We start from the raw sequence: 25598 nt of genomic DNA, 5'->3' as shown, positions 1-25598 counted from the left end.
TTTTAACCTTGAGACAATAATAATTTCTATTTAATACAAAGTTTTTCATTTTCTCAAATATTTCTCCTCTCTATACATGTACACTTTACCAAGTCAATTAAATCAAATGCTTTACACTATCTCTATCTTTATCCCTCTTCCATATTGGTTATTTGTTTGAGTACTGAATTACTACTGACTAAGTTAGGGAAAGGAGGAGGAGAATAAAGCCATGTGGAAATCCCCCTCCCATGTTCTCTATCTTCTTTCATATTGTACAGATGAGGCTGTTGGCAGGACTGAAAGCTCCCTGGAACTTCAGCCTTATGAAGAAATGTGAGCTGGGCCCTTTTAGCTCCTTTAACCTTTTACTAGTCTAAATATTCATAAAGTTTCCAAATAAAGCTTGGAAGGCTAGGAAATCACAAATTTAAAAACAAACCTAATTTCTTTAGAAGTGATCTTTTTCTCTCGTTGTTACACATCTAGTTGACAGAATTACAAAAGCAGCAAGAGAGAAACAGCTTGTTATATACACGGAAACTCCCCTAAGACTATCAGCAGATTTTTCAGCAGAAACTTTCCAAGCCAAAAGGCAGAGACATAATATATCCAAACTGCTGAAAGGCAAAAAACCAACCAAGAATACTCTACTAGTAAGATTATCATTCAGAATCAAAGCAAAGATAAAGAGTTTTCCAGACAAGCAAAAGCTAAAGGAGTTCATTACTACTAAAGTAGCCTTACAAGAAATATGAAAAGTACTTCTTTAAGTTGAAAAGAAAGAGCATTAATTAATAGCACGAAAACATATGAAAGTGTAAATCTCACTAGTAAAGGTCAATATACAGCAAGGTAGTAGATTATTTTAAAACTACTATGAAGGTTAAAAGACAAAAGTAGTAAAACTAACCATAATAGTTAAGGGACACACAATATAAAGAGATGTAAAATGTGATGTCAGAAAAATAAAATAAAATGTGGGAGGTAGTAAAAATGTAGACTTTTAGAATTTGACCAAATTTAAGTTGCTGTCAACTTAAAATAAACCATTATGTGTATACGTATATGATGTTAAATGTGAGCCTTATGTTAACCAAAAAGCAAAATCCTATACTAGACATACAAAAGACAATAAGAAAGGAATCTAAGCACAATACTAAATAAAGTCATAAAAACACAGGGTAAGAGAGCAAGAGAAAGGAACAGAGAAGAACTACAAAACATCCAGAAAACAATGAACAATAGGCAACAAATACATACCTACCAATAATTATTTTCAATGTAAATGGACTAAATATTCCAATCAAAAGACATAGAGCAGTTGAATGGATAAATAAACAAGACCAATCTATGTGCTGCCTATAAGAGATTCACCTCAGGTCTAAAGATGCACATGGGTTGAAAGTAAAAGGAATGCAAATGCAAATGAAAAGAAAGTTGGAATAGTAATACCTATATAAGACAAAACAGACTTTAAAACAAAGACTGTAGGTGTACCTGGGTGGCTCAGTTGGTTAAGTGGCCAACTCTTGATTTCAGTTCAGGTCATGATCTCATCATTCATGAGTTTGAGCTCTGCATTGGGCTCTGCACTCACAGTGCAGAACCTGTATTGGAACTTCTGTCTGTCTCTTTCTGGCCCCCTCCCTCTCATGCTTTCTCTCTCTCTCTCTCAAAAATAAACATTAACAAAATTTAAAAATTAAAACAAAGACTGTAACAAAAGAATAGCATTACGTAGTGATAAAAGGGTCAATCCAAGAAGAGTATATAACATTCATAAATATTTATGCACCCAACATAGTAGCACCTGAATTTATAAAGCAAATATTAACAGACAAAAAGGGAGCAATTGATAGTAATGCAATAATAGCAGGAAACTTTAATATATCACTTACATCAATGGATATATCATTCAGACAGAAAATTAATAAGGAAACATTGGCCTTAAAAAACACATTAAATCACAGGGACTTAATAGATGTATACAGAACATTTCATCCAAAAAATGTGAACTACATATTCTTTTCAAGTGCATGTGGAACATTCCCCAGGACAGGTCACTTATTAGACTATAAAATAGGTTTCATAAATTCAAGAAGATTGAAATCATGTCAAACTTCTTTTCTGACTATAACAACATGAAATTAGAAATCAATCACAAGGAAATGAGAAAAACACAAACACATAGAGACTAAACAACATGATACTAGACCTCCAATGGGTCAACAAATAAATCAAAGAGGAAATAAAAAAATACCTTGAGACAAATGAAAACAGAAATCTTTGAAATAACTCTCCAAAATCTATGGAGCACAGCAAGAGCAGTTCTGAGAGGGAAGTCCATAGGAATACAGGATTACCACAAGAAACAGGAAAAATCCCAAATAAACAATCTACATTTATACCTGACAGAACTAGAAAATAAACAATGAAAGTCCAAAGCTAACAGAAGGAAAGAAACATTAAAGATCAGAGTGGAAATAAATGAAGTAGAGAAAACAATAAAAAGATCAATGAAACTAAAAGCTGGTTCTTTGAAAAGATAAAAAAAAATTGATAAATCTCTAGTAAGACTCATCATAAAAAGAGAGAGAGAGAGGGCCCAAATGAAATCAGAATAAAAGAGGAGAAGTTACAACTGACAATACAAAAATAGGAAGAATCGTAAGAGACTACCACAATTATACACCAACAAATCGGAAAACTTAGAAGAAATAGATATTCCTAGGAACACACAACCTTCCAAGAAATAAAAAAAAAAATGTTAATAGACTGAATTAAAAGTGATAAAATTAAATCAGTAATTTAAAAACTCCCCAACTAACAAAAGTCTAGGACTAAGTGGTTACATAGGTGAATTTGACCAAACATTTAAATAAAAGTTAGTACCTATCCTTCTCAAATTATTCCAAAAAAATAAAGAGGAAGGAATACTTCCAAATCCATTTTACAAGGCCTGCAGTACTCTGATACCAAAACTAGACAGAAACAACACAAAAGAGAAACTTATAGGCCAATAAACCTGATGAATAGCATTGCAAAAATCCTCAACAAAGTATTAGCAAACTGAATTCAACAATACATTAAAAGAATCATACACCACGATCAGTAGAATTTATTCAAGGAATGCAAGGATGGTCAACATCCATAAATCAATTATGTAATACACTATGTCACCAAAACAAAGAATAAAAATAATATGATCATCTCAATGGATGCAGAAAATCGTTTAACAAAATTCAGCATCTACTTATGATAAAAACTCTCAACAAAGTGAGTATAGAAGGAATATATATATATATATATATATATATATATATATATATATATAATGGCCAATATAACAAAGGCCATTTATGACAAACCCATAGCTAACATCATACTCAATGGTAAAAAGCTGCAAGATTTTCCTTTAAGATCAGGAATAAGGCAGGGATGCCCATTCATACCACTTTTACTCAAAACAGTACTAGAAATCCTGGTCAGAAGAGTCAGGTAAGAAAAAGAAATAAAAGTATCCACAATGGGAAGGAAGAAGTAAAACTGTCACTATTTGAATATGACACGATACTGTATACAGCAAACCCTACAGATGCTACCAAAAATCTATTAGAACTAATAAATGGATTCAATAAAGTCGCAGGATACAAAATTAAGGTACAGAAATCTATTGCATTTATATAAACTAATGACAAGCTATCAGAAAAATTAAGAAAACACTCCCATTTATAATAGCATCAAAAAGAATAAAAGACCTAGAAATATACTTAACCAAGAAGTGAATGGCCTGTCCTCTGAAAAGCATAAGACATTGTTGAAAGAAATTAAAGACAACCCATATAATAGAAAAGGTTTTTCTGCTCATGGATTGGAAGATTTAATATTGTTAAAATTTCCATGCTATCCAAAGCAACCCACAGATTCACTGCAATCCCTATCAAAATACCAATGGCATATTTCACAGAACTAGAAGGAAGAATCCCATAATTTGTATGGAACCACAAAAGATGGTGAATATCCAAACCGTCTTGAGAAAGAAGAACAAAGCTAGAGATACTAAGCCCTCTGATTCCCTTTCTATCTTATTTTTCCTTCCCTTCCCTTCCCTTATGTTCATCTAGTTTTGTTTTTTCTTAAGTTCCACATATGAGCGAAATTGTATGGTGTCTGTCTTTCTCTGACTGACTTATTTCACTTAGTATACCCATTAGAGGCAAATCATCCCTGTTGGAGGCAAACCACAAAAGACTCTTAAATACGGAGAGGAAACTGAGGGTTCCTGGAGGGGTGTTAGGCTAAATGGGTGATGGGCACTTGTTGGGATGAGCTCTGGGTGTTATATGTAAGTGATGAATCATTAAATTATATTCCTGGACGAGGTTCCGGAAGATGGCGGCGTAGGAGGACGCGGGGCTCACAGCACGTCCTGCCGATCACTTAGATTCCACCTACACCTGCCTAAAGAACCCAGAAAACCGCCAGAGGATTAGCAGAAGGGAGTCTCCGGAGTCAAGCGCAGACTAGAGGCCCACGGAAGAGGGTAGGAAGGGCGGCGAGGCGGTGCGCGCTCCACGGACTGGCGGGAGGGAGCCGGGGCGGAGGGGCGGCTCGCCGGCCAAGCAGAGCCCCCGAGTCTGGCTGGCAAAAGCGGAGGGGCCGGACAGACTGTGTTCCGACAGCAAGCGCGACTTAGCGTCTGGGAGGTCATAAGTTAACAGCTCTGCTCGGAAAGCGGGAAGGCTGGAGGACAAAGGGAGGGAGAGCTGCTGAGCCCCCGGACGGCAGAGCTCAGCTTGGCGGGGAACAAAGGCGCCAGCGCCATCTCCCCCGCCCATCCCCCAGCCAAAATCCCAAAGGGAACCAGTTCCTGCCAGGGAACTTGCTCGCTCCGTGCAAACACCCAACTCTGTGCTTCTGCAGAGCCAAACCTCTGGCAGCGGACCTGACTCCCTCCCGCTGCCACAGGGCTCCTCCTGAAGCGGATCACCTAAGGAGAAGCAAGCTAAGCCTGCCCCTCCAGCCCCCGTGCACCTTGCCTACCCACCCCAGCTAATACGCCAGATCCCCAGCAACACAAGCCTGGCAGTGTGCAAGTAGCCCAGACGGGACACGCCACCCCACAGTGAATCCCGCCCCTAGGAGAGGGGAAGAGAAGGCACACACCAGTCTGACTGTGGCCCCAGCAGTGGGCTGGGGGCAGACATCGGGTCGGACTGCGGCCCCGCCCACTAACTCCAGTTATACACCACAGCACAGGGGAAGTGCACTGCAGGTCCTCACCACGCCAGGGACTCTCCAAAATGACCAAACGGAAGAATTCCCTTCAGAAGAATCTCCAGGAAATAACAACAGCTAATGAACTGATCAAAAAGGATTTAAATAATATAACAGAAAGTGAATTTAGAATAATAGTCATAAAATTAATCGCTGGGCTTGAAAACAGTATACAGGACAGTAGAGAATCTCTTGCCACAAAGATCGAGGGGCTAAGGAACAGTCACGAGGAGTTGAAAAACGCTTTAAGCGAATTGCAAAACAAAATGGAATCCACGATGGCTCGGCTTGAAGAGGCAGAGGAGAGAATAGGTGAACTAGAAGATAAAGTTATGGAGAAAGAGGAAGCTGAAAGAAAGAGAGATAAAAAAATCCAGGAGTATGAGGGGAAAATTAGAGAACTAAGTGATACACTAAAAAAAAATAATATACGCATAATTGGTATCCCAGAGGAGGAAGAGAGAGGGAAGGGTGCTGAAGGGGTACTTGAACAAATTATAGCTGAGAACTTCCCTGAACTGGGGAAGGAAAAAGACATTGAAATCCAAGAGGCACAGAGAACTCCCTTCAGACGTAACTTGAATCGATCTTCTGCACGACATATCATAGTGAAACTGGCAAAATACAAGGATAAAGAGAAAATTCTGAAAGCAGCAAGGGATAAACGTGCCCTCACATATAAAGGGAGACCTATAAGACTCGTGACTGATCTCTCCTTTGAAACTTGGCAGGCCAGAAAGGCTTGGCACGATATCTACAGTGTGCTAAACAGAAAAAATATGCAGCCGAGAATCCTTTATCCAGCAAGTCTGTCATTTAGAATAGAAGGAGAGATAAAGGTCTTCCCAAACAAACAAAAACTGAAGGAATTTGTCACCACTAAACCAGCCCTACAAGAGATCCTAAGGGGGATCCTGTGAGACAAAGTACCAGAGACATCACTACAAGCATAAAACATACAGACATCACAATGACTCTAAACCCATATCTTTCTATAATAACACTGAATGTAAATGGATTAAATGCGCCAACCAAAAGACATAGGGTATCAGAATGGATAAAAAAACAAGACCCATCTATTTGCTGTCTACAAGAGACTCATTTTAGATCTGAGGACACCTTTAGATTGAGAGTGAGGGGATGGAGAACTATTTATCATGCTCCTGGAAGCCAAAAGAAAGCTGGAGTAGCCATACTTATATCAGACAAATTAGACTTTAAATTAAAGGCTGTAACAAGAGATGAAGAAGGGCATTATATAATAATCACAGGGTCTATCCATCAGGAAGAGCTAACAATTATAAATGTCTATGCGCCGAATACCGGAGCCCCCAAATATATAAAACAATTACTCATAAACATAAGCAACTTTATTGATAATAATGTGGTAATTGCAGGGGACTTTAACACCCCACTTACAGAAATGGATAGATCATCTAGACACACAGTGAATAAAGAAACAAGGGCCCTGAATGATACATTGGATCAGATGGACTTGACAGATATATTTAGAACTCTGCATCCCAAAGCAACAGAATATACTTTCTTCTCGAGTGCACATGGAACATTCTCCAAGATAGATCATATACTGGGTCACAAAACAGCCCTTCATAAGTTTACAAGAATTGAAATTATACCATGCATACTTTCAGACCACAATGCTATGAAGCTTGAAATCAACCACAGGAAAAAGTCTGGAAAACCTCCAAAAGCATGGAGGTTAAAGAACACCCTACTAACGAATGAGTGGGTCAACCAGGCAATTAGAGAAGAAATTAAAACATATATGGAAACAAACGAAAATGAAAATACAACAATCCAAACGCTTTGGGATGCAGCGAAGGCAGTCCTGAGAGGAAAATACATTGCAATCCAGGCCTATCTCAAGAAACAAGAAAAATCCCAAATACAAAATCTAACAGCACACCTAAAGGAAATAGAAGCAGAACAGCAAAGGCAGCCTAAACCCAGCAGAAGAAGAGAAATAATAAAGATCAGAGCAGAAATAAACAATATAGAATCTAAAAAAACTGTAGAGCAGATCAACGAAACCAAGAGTTGGTTTTTTGAAAAAATAAACAAAATTGACAAACCTCTAGCCAGGCTTCTCAAAAAGAAAAGGGAGATGACCCAAATAGATAAAATCATGAATGAAAATGGAATGATTACAACCAATCCCTCAGAGATACAAACAATTATCAGGGAATACTATGAAAAATTATATGCCAGCAAATTGGACAACCTTGAAGAAATGGATAAATTTCTAAACACCCACACTCTTCCAAAACTCAATCAGGAGGAAATAGAAAGCTTGAACAGACCCATAACCAGCGAAGAAATTGAATCGGTTATCAAAAATCTCCCAACAAATAAGAGTCCAGGACCAGATGGCTTCCCAGGGGAGTTCTACCAGACATTTAAAGCAGAGATAATACCTATCCTTCTCAAGCTATTCCAAGAAATAGAAAGGGAAGGAAAACTTCCAGACTCATTCTATGAAGCCAGTATTACTTTGATTCCTAAACCAGACAGAGACCCAGTAAAAAAAGAGAACTACAGGCCAATATCCCTGATGAATATGGATGCAAAAATTCTTAATAAGATACTAGCAAATCGAATTCAACAGCATATAAAAAGAATTATTCACCATGATCAAGTGGGATTCATTCCTGGGATGCAGGGCTGGTTCAACATTCGCAAATCGATCAACGTGATACATCACATTAACAAAAAAAAAGAGAAGAACCATATGATCCTGTCAATCGATGCAGAAAAGGCCTTTGACAAAATCCAGCACCCTTTCTTAATAAAAACCCTTGAGAAAGTCGGGATAGAAGGAACATACTTAAAGATCATAAAGGCCATTTATGAAAAGCCCACAGCTAACATCATCCTCAACGGGGAAAAACTGAGAGCTTTTTCCCTGAGATCAGGAACACGACAGGGATGCCCACTGTCACCGCTGCTCTTTAATATAGTGCTGGAAGTTCTAGCATCAGCAATCAGACAACAAAAGGAAATCAAAGGCATCAAAATTGGCAAAGATGAAGTCAAGCTTTCGCTTTTTGCAGATGACATGATATTATACATGGAAAATCCGATAGACTCCACCAAAAGTCTGCTAGAACTGATACATGAATTCAGCAAAGTTGCAGGATACAAAATCAATGTGCAGAAATCAGTTGCATTCTTATACACTAACAATGAAGCAACAGAAAGACAAATGAAGAAACTGATCCCATTCACAATTGCACCAAGAAGCATAAAATACCTAGGAATAAATCTAACCAAACATGTAAAAGCTCTGTATGCTGAAAACTATAGAAAGCTTATGCAGGTAATTGAAGAAGATATAAAGAAATGGAAAGACATTCCCTGCTCATGGATTGGAAGAATAAATATTGTCAAAATGTCAACACTACCCAAAGCTATCTACACATTCAATGCAATCCCAATCAAAATTGCACCAGCATTCTTCTCGAAACTAGAACAAGCAATCCTAAAATTCATATGGAACCACAAAAGGCCCCGAATAGCCAAAGTAATTTTGAAGAAGAAGACCAAAGCAGGAGGCATCACAATCCCAGACTTTAGCCTCTACTACAAAGCTGTCATCATCAAGACAGCATGGTATTGGCACAAAAACAGACACATAGACCAATGGAATAGAATAGAAACCCCAGAACTAGACCCACAAACGTATGGCCAACTCATCTTTGACAAAGCAGGAAAGAACATCCAATGGAAAAAAGACAGTCTCTTTAACAAATGGTGCTGGGAGAACTGGACAGCAACATGCAGAAGGTTGAAACTAGACCACTTTCTCACACCATTCACAAAAATAAACTCAAAATGGATAAAGGACCTGAATGTGAGACAGGAAACCATCAAAACCTTAGAGGAGAAAGCAGGAAAAGACCTCTCTGACCTCAGCCGTAGCAATCTCTTACTCGGCACATCCCCAAAGGCAAGGGAATTAAAAGCAAAAGTGAATTACTGGGACCTTATGAAGATAAAAAGCTTCTGCACAGCAAAGGAAACAACCAACAAAACTAAAAGGCAACCAACGGAATGGGAAAAGATATTTGCAAATGACACATCGGACAAAGGGCTAGTATCCAAAATCTATAAAGAGCTCATCAAACTCCACACCCGAAAAACAAATAACCCAGTGAAGAAATGGGCAGAAAACATGAATAGACACTTCTCTAAAGAAGACATCCGGATGGCCAACAGGCACATGAAAAGATGTTCAACGTCGCTCCTTATCAGGGAAATACAAATCAAAACCACACTCAGATACCACCTCACGCCAGTCAGAGTGGCCAAAATGAAGAAATCAGGAGACTATAGATGCTGGAGAGGATGTGGAGAAACAGGAACCCTCTTGCACTGTTGGTGGGAATGCAAATTGGTGCAGCCGCTCTGGAAAGCAGTGTGGAGGTTCCTCAGAAAATTAAAAATAGACCTACCCTATGACCCAGCAATAGCACTGCTAGGAATTTATCCAAGGGATACAGGAGTACTGATGCATAGGGGCACCTGTACCCCAATGTTTATAGCGGCACTCTCAACAATAGCCAAATTATGGAAAGAGCCTAAATGTCCATCAACTGATGAATGGATAAAGAAATTGTGGTTTATATACACAATGGAATACTACGTGGCAATGAGAAAAAATGAAATATGGCCTTTTGTAGCAATATGGATGGAACTGGAGAGTGTGATGCTAAGTGAAATAAGCCATACAGAGAAAGACAGATACCATATGGTTTCACTCTTATGTGGATCCTGAGAAACATAACAGAAACCCATGGGGGAGGGGAAGGAAAAAAAAAAAAAAAAAAAAAGAGGTTAGAGTGGGAGAGAGCCAAAGCATTAGAGACTGTTAAAAACTGAGAACAAACTGAGGGTTGATGGGGGGGGGGGGGGAGGGAGGGCAGGGTGGGAGGGAGGGCAGGGTGGGTGATGGGTATTGAGGAGGGCACCTTTTGGGATGAGCACTGGGTGTTGTATGGAAACCAATTTGACAGTAAATTTCATATATTAAAAAAAAAATAAATAAATAAAAAAAAAAAGAAAAAAAAAAGAAAAAAAAATAAATAGTCTTCTAAAAACTAAAATTTAAAAAAAAACTGAAAAAAAAAATAAATTATATTCCTGGAATCATTATTACACTATATGTTAACTAACCTGGATTTAAATAAATAAATTAAAAAAAAATAAATTCTCTGATTTCAAACTACACTACAAAGCTATGGTAATCAAAACAGTATGGTACTTGCATAAACAGACATACAGATCAATAGAATAGAGGACCAAAAGAACAACCAAACATGAAAACAATTCCTGATTACCTTGAAATAAGTTGTACAGTTTATTAAACGCAGCCGAGAAAGTTCAAAATATCCAGACACGTTCTGATATTCCTAAAGTCTTCTTTTACCCATTCACTGAGATTTGAGATTAGAAAACACTCTTTCTCTCTGTCTCTCCATATATATATATATATATATATATATATATATATATATACACACACACACATATATATATGTATATATGTGTATATATATAACCAAAATAAGAATGACCATATATATATACACATATACATATATGTATATGTGTATATATATAACCAAAATAAGAATGTATGTTTGTTGTGTTTGTTTTTTTTTTACCTTAGATCCTTCAGGGCCATTTTGTCCAGGAATCCCAATATCTCCTGGAAAACCCTAGGGAACATAAAAAATATAGAGAGTTTACTCAATCGCCATTACTGTAATTCTAGTAAGCATTTGAAAATTTCCTTTGCCATTCTTTCATGCCCAGTTAAAGTAATTTATACTGCTCAAAAAGTTAATATTAAAGGTTAATTATTGCACAGTTGTTTAACACTGGAATACAGAACTGACAAAGTGTTACGTCCCTTCTAAGAACTCTCACGCCATCTTGGAGTCCTGCAAGGTCACTTAATGTAGTGTTTTGACTTCTATTATTTTCCTCATCAGACTGTAAACTTCCTTGAAGCAGTTTTATGTCTTAAGAACTATTATATTCTCAGCAACTATTATATCCTTGACAACCTGGCACATAGTAAGTGCTAAAAAAAGTTATTTTGTTGTTGTTGTCATTGTTGAGTGACTGATTTGCTTCTTTTGGGGAAAAAAAAAAGACATGTCTGATGGCTACTTCTGGCCCCTGGGCACTGGCTTACAACCACTGGTTCAGAATATCCCTATGGATAATTCATAGTTCCTGTCCATCCTCCAGACGAGTCTGAAACATCTTCTCATTCCAGGAAGCAAAAAGACTATAAAAGGTATCAAATCTAGAGTTATGTGAAGAGCTCTGAGGGAGCTTGAAGAGGATCCCACTGGGCAGATATGGGATAATACGAACTTCAATAAGGATAAGAATTGCAATGGATTGAAACATATCAAATATTTTTGCTATTCATAAGTTCATAATGATACAACAATTAAAGAACTGCCCTCTTTTAGAGGATTAAAGGAAGCCAACTCATTATTTTGAAAACTGGTAAAGAAAGGTGAAGAATCAAGCATTTACTCTACTTTTCCCATGTATACTGTGCCACTACTAACCAAACAGTAGACAAGGGGATCTATTCAGCCAACAAATAAAAAAGAAATGATACAGCAAAAATATCTGTATTTTGCAATCTTCTAATGATTTAATACATCTGGGCATTTGAGTCATCAACTGGTACTAACATCATTAAAACAAAGAGATAACTAGACATTATGTACTTTCTGATGAAAGAACACAGTATCACCTGTAGTCCCACCAAAAATAAATAAGCAAAACTGAATATGGTCAGGCCTCTCTATGTGACTACCCAGGTCACATGACTAGGGATCTTCAACAGCTAAATTGTAAGGGGGAAAAGGGAAATGAAAAGAGAGCTTGTAAGCTGAAAGACATAGCCATAAAATAAGCTTAAACTATAGTTTTAAAAGATGCATACTTGAGTGATAAACCATAAAAGAAAAAAGAACTGCTAACTTTTGGGAGGAGAGAAAGGCTTGTGGTTGTGTTTGATGTAACTATAAATGGGATTGTTTTCTTAATTTTCTCTTTCTCATAGCTCATTATTAGTGTACAGAAACATCACCAATTTTTGTATATCAATTTTGTATACTTTCTTAATAGAAATAGTCTAATCAATTTTTATCAAAAAGCAGAAACTGAATTGGCTTTAAAAATAATAAGTGAAAACATGTCCTCTATTTTCAGACTTCTCACATCTGTTTACTGTACTGAGAAGAGTGACTCAGCATTCTCTCCAGTAAAACCAATGTTTTATTACTCTCTAATCACTAAAGGCTGGAGACAAATTCGCATGCATTTTTTACAGCAAAACCTGGGAATTAAAGTACTAGCAGATTCAATTAGTATCCTGGGAAATCATAAGGGTAAAATATGGTCATTCTTATTTTGGCAGTAGTTAGAAGTTTAGAAGCTAGAGTGTCCTAATATAGTTAAGTACATCATGATCTATGGCATATAGTGAGCACTTCAGTATTTATTTGATAAGAGTTATGAAGTCTCTGTTTTCTACTGAAATATACAGTCTTCCCAGTTAAAAATGGTAAATGGATAAACAATCCACGAATAAATAAATCCAAAGGGTAAGTTAATTATGGTATATCAGAAAATGAAACAACCTGGATGTGGCAACCTGGATGTAACTCCAACGTGTTATACTAAGTAAAAGAAGCCAGACCAAAAGAAAGTATACACTATATGAGTTCATTTATACAAAAACTTTAGAAAAATGCAAATTTATCTATAGTGACAAAAAGCGGATCACTGGTAGCCTAGAAAGGGTAGGGGCAGGAAGGTCAGAGAGAGGGATTACAAAATGTAAATAAGGAAATTGTTGAGTTTGACAGATATGTTGGCTATCTTGATCTTGGTGATGATTTTGTGTTATACATACACACAAAAAATGTGATTAAATCATGCAATTTAAATATATGCAGCTTACTTATGTCAAATATACCTCAATAAAGCTGTAACAACAACATAAAAGGTAATTGTGTTTTGGCAGGAAACAGTCTGTAATGATTTGAAGAACTCTAGAGAGAAAATATAATTTATTCATTGAACTTGTCCCCAGATCAAATCAGTGAAGTTCAGATTTTGGATTGTTTTGAAAGTAATATAGCATATTCAATTATAATAACTGGTTGAAAATAAAGTATATGTTTTGAGAAGTTTATACTTTCCTGATATTTTATAAAGTAGCTTTAAAATACTCTTGTTATAGACAATAGCATCACTTAGGGCACTTAACTCTCATAAAATTTTCAAATTTTCATTGATTTTTATACCCATTGTGCTTTAAATATACAATAACACAATACAGTTGACTTAAATTTATCTTCTTAGTAGTTTATAAGTCTGAACAAAGTAGAAATGAATACATTCTTAGAAAAACAGTCATATTAAAACAAGATGCAATTAATAAATCATTAAAGATAGGGCAACACATAAGTTATGGATTCCTAAAGGGCAAAGTTACTCAAAGCCTAGTCTGCTGTCAGCGTACTGTATATTCAATAAAAAGTCAATAGCTTAAATTAATGACTAAATTAACAATGAATTGTTTGAATACTTATATTTTTAATTTTGCAATTTCAAAGTTATTTTTTGTTTAAAAACAAACAAAAAACTACCCTCCCCAAAACCCAACTATCATAGCTTCTATGGATAGGATTGCAATTTTGCATATGCAAGCAAGAAAGAATGCAGCCAGAGGGAGAGAGGTTCTGTAGGGGAGCATTTCATTTGAGACATGGATCCAAAAAACAATCATAAGGTTTTATTCTTTAACATTTGTGGATGTACATGTCATGTCAGTAATATGGTGAGTCCAAGTAAAAAAGTAATAAAAAAAAAAGGATTAAAATGGCCTTTGCTGAGTGAGAATAATCCATGCAAAAGTTAATGCCAAAAAAAATATTTGACAGGGCAGAAGTAATAAATTCACTTTCCCAGTAAACTATAGAAACTAAACTTTAGCACAGGGCAGCATGTAACTGCAGATTGAGGAACTGTTCTGTCTTCTGGGAAAACCACAAACAGAAAATATGCACTTCTGGAAAAATAAAGGCAAAATAAGAAATTCATCTAGGTATATGGCTTTCTTTCACTCTCTTTTGCTGTTTTAGAGTTAAAATACTGTGAAAAACAGTCTTTTTTCATTATGATATCATTGAAAATCTTTGCAAATGATTACTGCTATTCATATATTTTCGCTTTAGCCATTCTATATTTTTGAGTAGTAAATATAGCACAGCTGAATTCCATATATATGTAGCATGCTAAAAACTCAGCAGAGAAAATCCAGAAACAAAGACAATGAAATTCCTTATAACACAAGGAATTCCTTATATACTCTCTGAATGACTTTTTAAATAAGACTTTAAACATTAGCAGTTATGTTTGAAGTCACTCTTAAAAGAACCTACAAAGTCAATTGCAAAGTCCATTTTTATTTTACTGAAATCCACACAAAACCATACCAAACTTACAATTTTAAGATAAACAATTTCGACCATTGTTTGATCCTTAGGTTTGGATAACCTATGGTGACAAAAAGCAGGTCAGGGAAGGGAGGATCATGAGAAACAGAAAGGAAGTCACAAAGGTGAACAAAGAAATTTTGGGTTTTGATGGATGTGTTCACTATTTTGATTGCGGTGATGGTTTCATGAGTTATATATATGTCAGAAATTATCAAATTGTACAATTTAAATAAATATAGTTTGCTATATGTCAATTACACCTCAATAAAACTGTAAAGCAAAAAGTTAATTGATACTGGGTATTTTTAGATAATCACTGCCCTTTGGTAGACAACACTCTGCAATTATTTGAAGACCCTTAGAAAACTTGTCCCCAGATAAAAATCAGGTAAGCTCAGATTTCAAATTGTTTTGGAGGTAATAACATGACTAGGACTATGAATAACATGACTTACCTTTGGATAAGTATCATTTTAGGGTACTCCATTTCTATATGTGATTCATGTAGAATTATTATGAGTGTCTTTATTAATTAAAGAATATCAATTTATTCATTCAACATGTTACTATGTATCAGCCATTGTTCTTGGCATTGAACATATACTAGAGAACAAAAATATTCCTTGGTATCATAGAATGTATATTCTGGAGACTCTTTATCTCAGATTCTCCCTTTTTCAGTGTGTGTAAGTTTGTGGCAAGGGGTGGGAAGTTAGGTGATTTAAAAGCTGATTTATATTGTTATGAGGAACTGGTATATATTAATTTCCTACTTTTGTTCCAAATGCACAGCTATAGTCCTGGGTCACTCTATTTTGTTTCCTGTTCTTTCGTGTCTCCAAGTGGAATGAATATTGTGGCTACTTTGTTTCTTTCTAAAATTAATCTGATTATTTGACACTCACACCTATATTTAGGCCTCAGGTTAAAGAATGCACTTTACTCCAAAAACCTGGCCTTGGAGCTGTAAGCAATACTTGATCAATATATTAGCTTATCTTCCTTTGGAGAATGGAGAGTATATTTTCAACTGTGTGGGTGACTGTACTATGTTACTAGAGGCATTTTGAAAACTGTATAAGTGGGTGCAATGGTACATGTAGATACTGGGCATCAAAGATGTAACATGTAGAGGGCATCTTCTTTTTTATCTGCTCACCGTCTCTTTAGGAAAATACTCTTCCCCAATTTGCAGTCCATGTGCTTCTGGTCCCCATCCCAGTTTCCAGGGGTAAGTAAATAGCCCAAATCTTTCCAATTACAGTATTCCATCCCCATGAGTACTGTGATTGATTTAAAGATGATCATGTACTCCAAATGAGATTGGCTGGAATCTACCTTAGAATATTTGCTGGAGCTATAAAGAAAGAAGAATGCTTTCTTTTTGCTAAGATTGCTAACTGTGAGGGAAATATAAGCCTAGAGTTGCCAAGGGCCATATTTTCCACAATGTGTTCCTGTGAATGAAGCTAACAGACATAAGTAAAGCTAATAAATGGAGAGTGTCTTGATTATATTCATCAAATTCCTGTGTTTGGCCAAATGTCTAGGCATAAATACTGCTGGATTTCCTGATTACATTAGCCAATCCTGAATTTTGCTTAAAACTGTTTGAGGTAGGGGAGCACCTGGGTGGCTCAGTTAGTTAAATGTCTGATTTCAACTCAGGTCATCATCACATCGTTCATGAGTTAGAGACCCAAATTAGGCTCTGCACTGACAGCGTGGAACTTGCTTGGGATTCTCTCTCTTGCCCTCTCTCTGCCCTTCCCCACTCACTCTCTTTTTCCCTCAAATAATAAATAAACTTAAAAAAAACTGTTTGAATTATGTTTTGTCATTTTTAATGGAAGTAGAATTGACTAAAAAACTGAATTATTTGTAGTTTTAAAATACACATAGCTTCCTTTTATACCTCTGCTGTAATACCCTTGCCCTCTGTTTCTATTTGATAAGTCGGAACTATTTCATCAAGTCTTTGCTCAAGCAACCATACTTCTTGGAAGTCTCCTTTAACTCACTGCCCCAGGTTCCTTCATCATATAATTGGTTGCCAACTCAAACATAACATGATCTGTGAAGCTTTTTCATGGTTTCCCTTAGCCAGAATCAGTAGCTTGTTCCTTTATATTCCTACAGCTCTGTTAATATGGCTATTTAATAGTGATCACACTATACTGTAATTAAGGGTTTGTTTCTTTATTCCAATAAAATGTGAGCTCATGGAGGAAAATAAATGTATCTTACTCATCTCTATATCTCTAATATTTAACTTAACATGTTGCTAGTGACAATTCTCCATGGTCTCTTGTATTTTTGCACATTATACAGACGAGATGTTAATTATTCATTGTTCCAATCTATATTTTCAGGGATTTTTGTATAGCAAAGATGGCTATAGAATCTCCCTCTGTAGCAAAAGGCAGGAATATCAACTTCCATATAATAATAATCTTTCTGGAATACATTTATTTTTTTAAATAACTGACCATTATAAAATATTCAGTTTCTCTAAGTTCAAAGTTCCTCTTATGTAATATAACCACTGCTTATGCAAATGTCATCTAGCCCTCTTTGCATCACCCTGCGAGAAGGCTCAGAAAATCAGAGCAAAAATACTGATACTCTGGACATTGCTATTGCTAAGAATAATAAACAGTCCTTTGTCTCTGTCCCATGAGTTTCGTGTCTTCTAATAGAATCTGTGAAACTCTCAGGCTAATTTGTTGGCTTGGATATAGGATAAAATTTCAGATTCTTCACAGTCTCTGACAGTTCTGATGATGAGAATGGGATACAAATGGAGACACAGCTTTCTGGAAGAGGAAGTGTGAGGGCCTTACCAGGTGATTAATGGGATTTGAGGAAAGTCCCTGGGAATAGGCAGTGAGCATGTTAACCAAATTTTATAGTGAACCAGGTAATAAATGGGTCTCCACTTTATTGCCTGCTAAGAGGAGCAACTTGGGGAGATGGGTGTAGGCCAAGTACTGGGAACCAGAAGTATTTTCAAAGACGGTTGCCTTAGTTGTTGCTAATTCTCCTTGGAGTGGAAAGACTTCCTCATCAACCTAGTAAACAGCCTCAGGCCCACCTCAATGTAACTACAGTAGTAAGTACTATTAGTGATAGCAACTAACAGTACTAAGATTCAACCTGGGTAGGCAGAAGATTCTGTCCCCTTTCAGACAGCAGTTATGGAAACTCCCACCTGAATTTGAAAGGACAGAAATTTGTGACCATTACTGGAAGCAACCAGGAAAATCAATAAAACTTTGGCTGGTTCACTTGAGAGATGAGGGGACGGGTTCCATATACAATACAAGAATTGTGATAATAAACTTGACTATCTAGCTACTAGAAGTCTCTGCCTTGATACCACTTTGAATCGAAGGACTTATGCAATTTGGCACCAACCTAGTTTTACAACCTTATCTATTACTCTATACCAACACATGGAATCTGCATCAGCTAGCCAGTTTCATTCATTATTCTGTAAATCCACAATGCATATTACCTAGGATCTGTTTATGTGATTTACCCTGCCTGGAATGCCCTCCCCTTTTCCTGCCATTTACTCATCAACAATCTAATTCAAGATCCATCTTTTCCATGAACCTGTCCCTGATCCTTCCATCTCATGTTAATCTCTCTCTACTAACACTGTACTATAATGCTACTTATTTAATTCTTACATGATGCCTTTACTGTTATCTAAAAGTATTTGTATATATCTTATTTATCCCAAATAGACTGTAAATTGACACAAATTATGAACAATATATTATTTTTGTGTGCATCCTATAGTGTTTACTATGCATAGCTTTGTACACAGTAGGAATATGAGAAATGATTTGTTATTGACTAATTCAACTGATTTCATCACATATTTCTTTCAGCACAAGTTTTTGAGTAACAACTAAAAACATAAAATTACTCAACTAAACCCAAGTGGTAAAAGATAACAAAGAAGTAACTAGTTTAATTAAAGCGAATTCATTTGGACTAAGATCGACCCAACTGGCCATAGGCTGGCTTATTCAAGTTAAGTCCACTGAGGTGCTAAAATGTACATTTAGAAGCACGACTTTACTTGATATGAGCAGACTCTCCAAATAAACTTCAGCATTTGACTCTAGGGAAGACCGCCCTAGTGGAAAAAGAGGACCCACTGGTTGGCCACTTCTAATATCTCTGTGATTAGTGGTCTCAGCTCATTTTTCTAGTAAAACAATTGGCTCCACTTACCAAGAACATCGTCCAAAATTCAACTATTTGGCAATCTCAGTAGTCCATGGAGGTTAACAGCTGAATCAACAAACATTCTCACTACCAAGCTACCACATTTGAAGGTGGTTTGCTGCCAGAACTGGGAGGAAACATGGGACTAGTGCTCAAAACTGATGCTGCTATGCCGAAAGAGTGAAGATTCCTGTGTAGCACTTTCCATATGTTTTTGTTAAAAGCAAACAACTAGCATAGAAAAATATTTAACCTTATGTTTTAAAGTACATGAAATTTTATCTTGGGCCATCACTCATATTTACAATTCAGTGAATAGGTAAATGCAGATATATTTACTTCTCTGTCACTTTAACAATTTGCCTAGAATAAGCACAACATTAAGGAGAAAAAAGCTTTGAAGAGGTTTGAAGTGACATTTATTGAGATGATCTTTAATGATGAACAGTCTCTTCAATGTCAATGGCAAATAACTTGGCATTTACAACAAAAACTTAAGAGCACTTTGCTTTCACTGACTTTTATGAAGATCTGAGCTTCTGAACTAGCAAGAAATATTGTACTAGCAAGAAATATTGGCCAGTCTTGTCCTGTCGTATTGGCAGTACAGATGACAACTTGTATGGTATGATTAATTTGAGGAGTATCAAAGTTCCTAACCACCCACAGATTTTTTTCTGCTCACTAAATGACACCTCAAATTCTACAATTCAAGACTCATTACATTGGTTCCAGGTTTCTGTTTAGTGTTAAAATGTAAATATCCTTGAAAGGAGATTATGTTGAAGTTAGCTGTTCTGCTAACCATTTACTGCTTGAAATGAAATATATTTATCAGGTCTTTCTTCCATAAACAAGCTTTGATGGGAAAGGTAAATTATGGAAAGGAAAAGAGACACTGGTTATTTGAGATGGACAAGAACTCATGCTCAAGGGAAAGAACATAGGAGAAACCAGAGGTCATAGGAATTAAGTTTTTGGCTATTTTATAATTTTCTCTGGGGACTAAACTGATTCTAGATTATTTTATTATTATTCTGATTATTTTAAGAAAATAATTGATTTTTAATTTTTCATTTTATCAAACCGAATTAATCTTGATGTCCAGGAAAAAAGACAGATAGAGACAGTGGAAGTTTTGACACAGTTTGAATTGAATATTGATTTCTTGCATATAAATTCCTTTAAATCAAGACCAAATATAATTGACCTCAGCATTTTTTTAGTGAACATATTGAGAGATGATCTTTTGGAAAGGAAGAATTATAATTGGACTGTCTAAAGAAAAGCCTAAAAGGAAGAGATATTCCTATAGTTAGGTAGACCTTTGGGTTCTAAGGATCAGACAGTCATTCACATCTACATGACTGCCAATCATATTGTATGGAGAGAATGTCAGAGATTACTGCCACCATTAAAAATATAAAATATGTATATGTGGTGGTCTCTGTCAGAGTATTGTTTAATTCACGAGACTGGTGCCTACAAAAATCAGTTGGATTGTGGAGAATGACTATAGACTACCACAATCCCACTTGCAGCTGCTGTATCAGACATAATATTATTACTAACACAGATGACTAATGCCTTCTGTATTTGGTATGTAATCACTGATTTGATAAATGCATTCTTTCCCTTCATAATCAAAAGAAAGTTAAAAAAAAGAGTCTGCATTCAAGTGGGGCCCTTCCAATCTGGAAGTTATCAGCAGTCCATCTTCACAGAGACAGATAAGTATTTTATAAGAGTTTACTTTCCTTCCTTTAGAGCCTCAACTAGCCCAGTATCTAGAAAATTATGGATTGCCTATTCCACAGGCATGGAACCCCACAGAGAATAGTATCTGAACAAGATACCCTTTCTGTATCAAAGGAGGTACCAGAGTGTGCCTTCAGTGATTCATTGACCTTCACCTAATCTGTACCATCTAGAGGTAGCTAGTCTTACAAAACATTGGAACTGCCTTCTAAAGTTATAATTGAAGTGCTAACTTAAAGGAAACAATATAAAAGGAGTACCACCCTTTGGGATATAGAGTATTTTTTAAGTCAGAGACCTGTATATGGTGCTTTTGTCCACAATAGGAAGGATACGTGACTTTGGAAACCAAGGAATAGAAGTGGATGTCATCCTATTTACCATCACTCCCAGTGACATCTAGATTTTGTACTTTCTTTCCCCACAACCTTGGACTTTTCAGGGTCAGATATCCTGTTATCCAAAGGGGCTCTCTCTTGACAGGAGACAGAGCAAACATCCCACTAAGCTAAACATATGGCTGCCCACAGGGCACTTTGGACTTTTTATGATGAGGTATGGGCAAACAAAAAGAGGAGTCACCATATTGGCATGGTTAATTGACTCTGAAAAACGAAGAGGCAAGACTGCTTTTACACAAAAAGGGCAGAAAAGAATACACATGGAACTCAGGTGATACACTGGACATCTCTTAGAAGTGTTATCAAGAGTTCATATTCTTCAGTAATGAATATTAAGGTTATACCACCAGGTAAGCCACCAAGACCTACTGAGGTGATAGCTGAGGGTGAAAGGAATTTAAAATGGAGAGTGAAGGAGGGAACAATGAGTACCAGCTGTGACCCCAAGAGAAATTAGACCATCAGCAGCCATATGACATTTGACTTACATAGATGAATTAGACCAAAAATAATGAAGACATAGTAAAACCTAAAGAATATAATAAAGAAGAGTAAGTCACTATATACTCAAATTCACATTTGATAATAAAAACATACCTCCTTGGCAAGTATATATTGAACATTCACAAAAAATGATCACAACAAGAAAAAGACTGATAAGCTCCACAAAATAGAACAGCAGCCTCTGATAACAATGCAACAAAAATAAGAATTATTAACAAAATCAAAACCATTGGCACTCCCACCTGGAAATTCTAAATCTCCTTTTTAAATAACTCTTGGGTGAAAAGGGAAATAACTGAAATTACAAAATATCTAAAAGATAATAGTGATAAAAGTACTCCATACCAGAATCTTTGAGATACATTTGAAGCAGTAATCAGAGAGAAATTCATAGTCGTTAACAGTTTCAGGAATGAAAATAAAATAATGAAAATAAATAAAATTAAATCCCCAACTAAAAAAAAAACAACATAAACCATAAGTATCTCAAAATTATATATAATAAAGATAAAAGGGGAAACTAATTATGTAAAGAAAAGAAAAACAGAAGACAATAGAAACAATTTCAAAAATGTTTTTGAGAAAAAAATAACTGGACAAACTCAATCAAACCTAGCCAAGAAATAAAAGGAGAAGCACATATATAAATATTTTAAAAAATTTTAATGGTACATTGGAAATAACCATTAAAACAAAAAAATTAAAAATCATAAAGAGACTATTTTGTGGATTTATATGGAAGTAAATTTGAAAACCTAGATGAAACATAATTTCCTAAGGACAATTTAACAAAGCTAACCCCATTAGAGAGCTTAAAAAGGCTACTTTCTGCAGAAGCAATGGGAAATTCAGAAACTACCCCTTAAAAAGCATCGATTCCAGATGGTTTCACAGAGGAATTCCACCAAAGCCTCATAGATAAGATAGTCCCAATATTCCATATATTACTCCAGAGTACTAAAACTGAAGATTTCCTAATTATTTTGATGAAATAAGTATAACATTAATACCTAAACTTGATAAAGAAGTACAAAAAGGATTGAATATTATAGATAAAGATCACTTATAAATATTGATGCAAAAGTACAAATAACTATCAGTAGAATTAGCATTCTATTAAGAAAATATACCATGATCAAATAGAATTTTTTTTTTAAAAATGCAACAGAAACTAGTGATTATATAGAAATAGTCAATTCATAGAAATTATATAGAAATAGTCATTATATAGAAAATAGTTAATAGAAAATCCATTACTATAATATACCATATAAATAGATCTCAAAAGTAAAAGTATATAATTATCTTCATAGAGTTTGAAAATATAACAAATATTTGACAAAGTATAACAATCATCTCTAAAAAATATCACTCAAAAATAGGAATTGGTGAATATTTCTTAACATGATAAAATACATGCATATTTTAATTTTAACTCAGAATTTACTTCATGAAGAATCACTATAGTATTTCCATTAAGATCAGGAACAAGGCAAGGAGGAATACTACTTCCAATTCTTCAACATTTTACCAGAGGTATTACAATGCCATTACACATAAAAAATTGAATTGAAGAGAACTGAGAAAGAAGAACTAAAAGGATCTCTATTTGCAAATTACATGACAGCATGTCTAGAAAACTTTAGAAAATCAATGATAAAACTAACTCAAAGAGAAGAAACCATTAAGGTAGCAGGATATGAAATTAGCATTCAGAAATCAGTAATTTCCATACCCATACAAAACCTGTTAGAAACTAGAATAGTAGAGAAAATCCCATTTACAATAGCAACAAAAAAGATGAAATACCAGGGAAAAAATTTAATGAAATAAACCTATATGTACAAAACCTCTATGAGGAAAACTTTAAAACATTTCCTAAAAAACACAAAAGCAGACTTGAACAAATAAAAGATATTCATTATTCTTGGACTGGATTACCCAATATCATAAAAATGTCACTGCTCCCTAAATTAATCTATAAATATGTCTAATAAAATAATAATTATTATTAAATGCAAATCAATATAAATAATATTTTTTAGTGAAGCTAGACATGTTGATGCTGAAGTATACATGCAAAATACAAGTATGTAAGTATAGGCAGGAAAACACTGATAAAGAAAAGTGAAGAGAACTTATATAGCCTTTTCAGGCATTAAAACATACTATAAACTACTATTAAGTAATAGTACCATAAGGAGTAAGTTTTAAAGTACCAAGACTTCATTTGTTCTGATTACTTATAGCTTTGTAATATAGCTTATAATCAGAAAATGTGATGTCTCCAGCTTTGTTCGTCTTTGTTTCTTCTTTCAGGATTGCTTTGGTTATAGACTAGTAAACAGAATAGCCCAGACATAAACCCATGCATATACAGTCAACTAATTTTTGACAAGGGTGGCAAGAATGTGTAATAGGTGAAAGACAGTCTTTTCAATAAATTGTATTGGGAAAATTGAATATCCACAAATAACAGAATGAAACTGGAACCTACCTTACACCACTCACAAAAATTAACTCAAAATGGATCAAAGACTTAAATATGAAACAGGCATAAACCTCCTTGACATTGGTCTTGGCAATGATTCCTTGGATAAGACACCAAAAGCACAGGCAACAAAAGCTAAAATAAACAAGTGGGAAACAATAAAAAAAAAAACCTGAAAAGGCAACTCATGTAATTCAATAACTAAAAAACAATCCAATTAAAAATGAGCAGAGGATCTGCATAGACATTTTTCCAAATAAGACATACAATGGCCAATATGTACTTGAAAGGGGGCTCAACATTGCTAAACATCAGAGAAATGCAAATCAAAACCACAATGAGATATCACCTCACACCTGTTAAAATTACTATTATCAAAAAGATCAGAAATAACAAGTGTTGGCAAGATGTAGAGAATAGAATCCTTGTGCACTCTTTGTAAGAATGTAAATTGGTGCAGCCACTATGGAAAACAGTATAAAGATTCTCAAAAAAAATTAAAAATAAAACTCCATATGATCAAGCAATTCTATTTCTGGGTATTGATCTAAAGAAACAGAAAACACTAACTTAAAAAGATATATCCACCCCTATGTTCATTGCAGCATTATTCACAATATGTGAGATATGGAAAAAATCTAAAAACATACATTTATGGGTAAATGGATAAAGATGATGTGATGCGAAGGAGGGAAGATGGCAATGGAGTAGTAGGACCCAAGGATCGCCTTGTTCTGAAAATACAACTAGATAACTATTAAATTATCCTAAATACCCTAGAAATTGACCTGCAGAAAGGCAGAACAAACTCCACAACTAAAGATAGAGAAGAGAACACACTGAAGAAGGTAAGAAGTGGAGAGATACAGTTTGGGAAAGAAATGGCTGTGGCTGCTCTGGTGGGGAGGGAGTTGCAGAGAAGGGTGAGAGACAGGCTAGCACACAGGGGAGTACATGTGGAAAATGAATCTCCATAGCAATTGGCTTGGAAAGCCAGAGGGGCCCTATTTTGTGAGTTCTTGAAACCAGCAGGGCTTAAAGCCTGGAGTTTTAAAGGTCATCTGGCATGGCTGAGATAAAGCCTGGAAGGCATTGCTTTATCTTAGAGAGAAGGCAGGCAAACAACCTGCAGACATACAGCATGGAAACAGTGATTTGAAGAGCTCCTGGGGTACACAGTGGAGAGGTTATTTGCTCATTTTGGAGCTTGACCCATAGAGGCAGCATTCACAGACAGACCTCTTGGGAACAAAAGAACTGGCTGACACCATTTCCCTGCCCTGCACTGCACCAAAAGCACAGGGCCACCTGCAGGAACAAACACAGTCCAATATTCACTACCTAACTTGCTTATGCCAAGTCCCACCTCTGCCCATGCTCTGGTGG

The 25598-nt window shown here is 35.6% G+C and overlaps 1 protein-coding gene across 5 annotated transcripts in view; it reads right to left on the bottom strand.

Moving 5' to 3' along the window:
• Window positions 1-25598, bottom strand: part of COL24A1 (collagen type XXIV alpha 1 chain) — a 413859-nt gene that overhangs the window by 252352 nt on the left and 135909 nt on the right. For all 5 annotated transcript variants that reach the window (XM_019414025.2, XM_019414026.2, XM_019414023.2 and 2 more), the window contains one exon: window positions 10944-10997. In XM_019414025.2, the coding sequence (XP_019269570.2) occupies window positions 10944-10997 (54 nt within the window). The remainder of the gene's footprint in view (window positions 1-10943; window positions 10998-25598) is intronic.

Source organism: Panthera pardus, unplaced genomic scaffold (genome assembly GCF_024362965.1).
Source record: "Panthera pardus isolate Hobbes unplaced genomic scaffold, ASM2436296v1 HiC_scaffold_11, whole genome shotgun sequence".
In the NCBI taxonomy this organism is placed as follows: Eukaryota; Metazoa; Chordata; class Mammalia; order Carnivora; family Felidae; genus Panthera; species Panthera pardus.
This window is presented reverse-complemented; position numbering and strand designations above follow the sequence as displayed.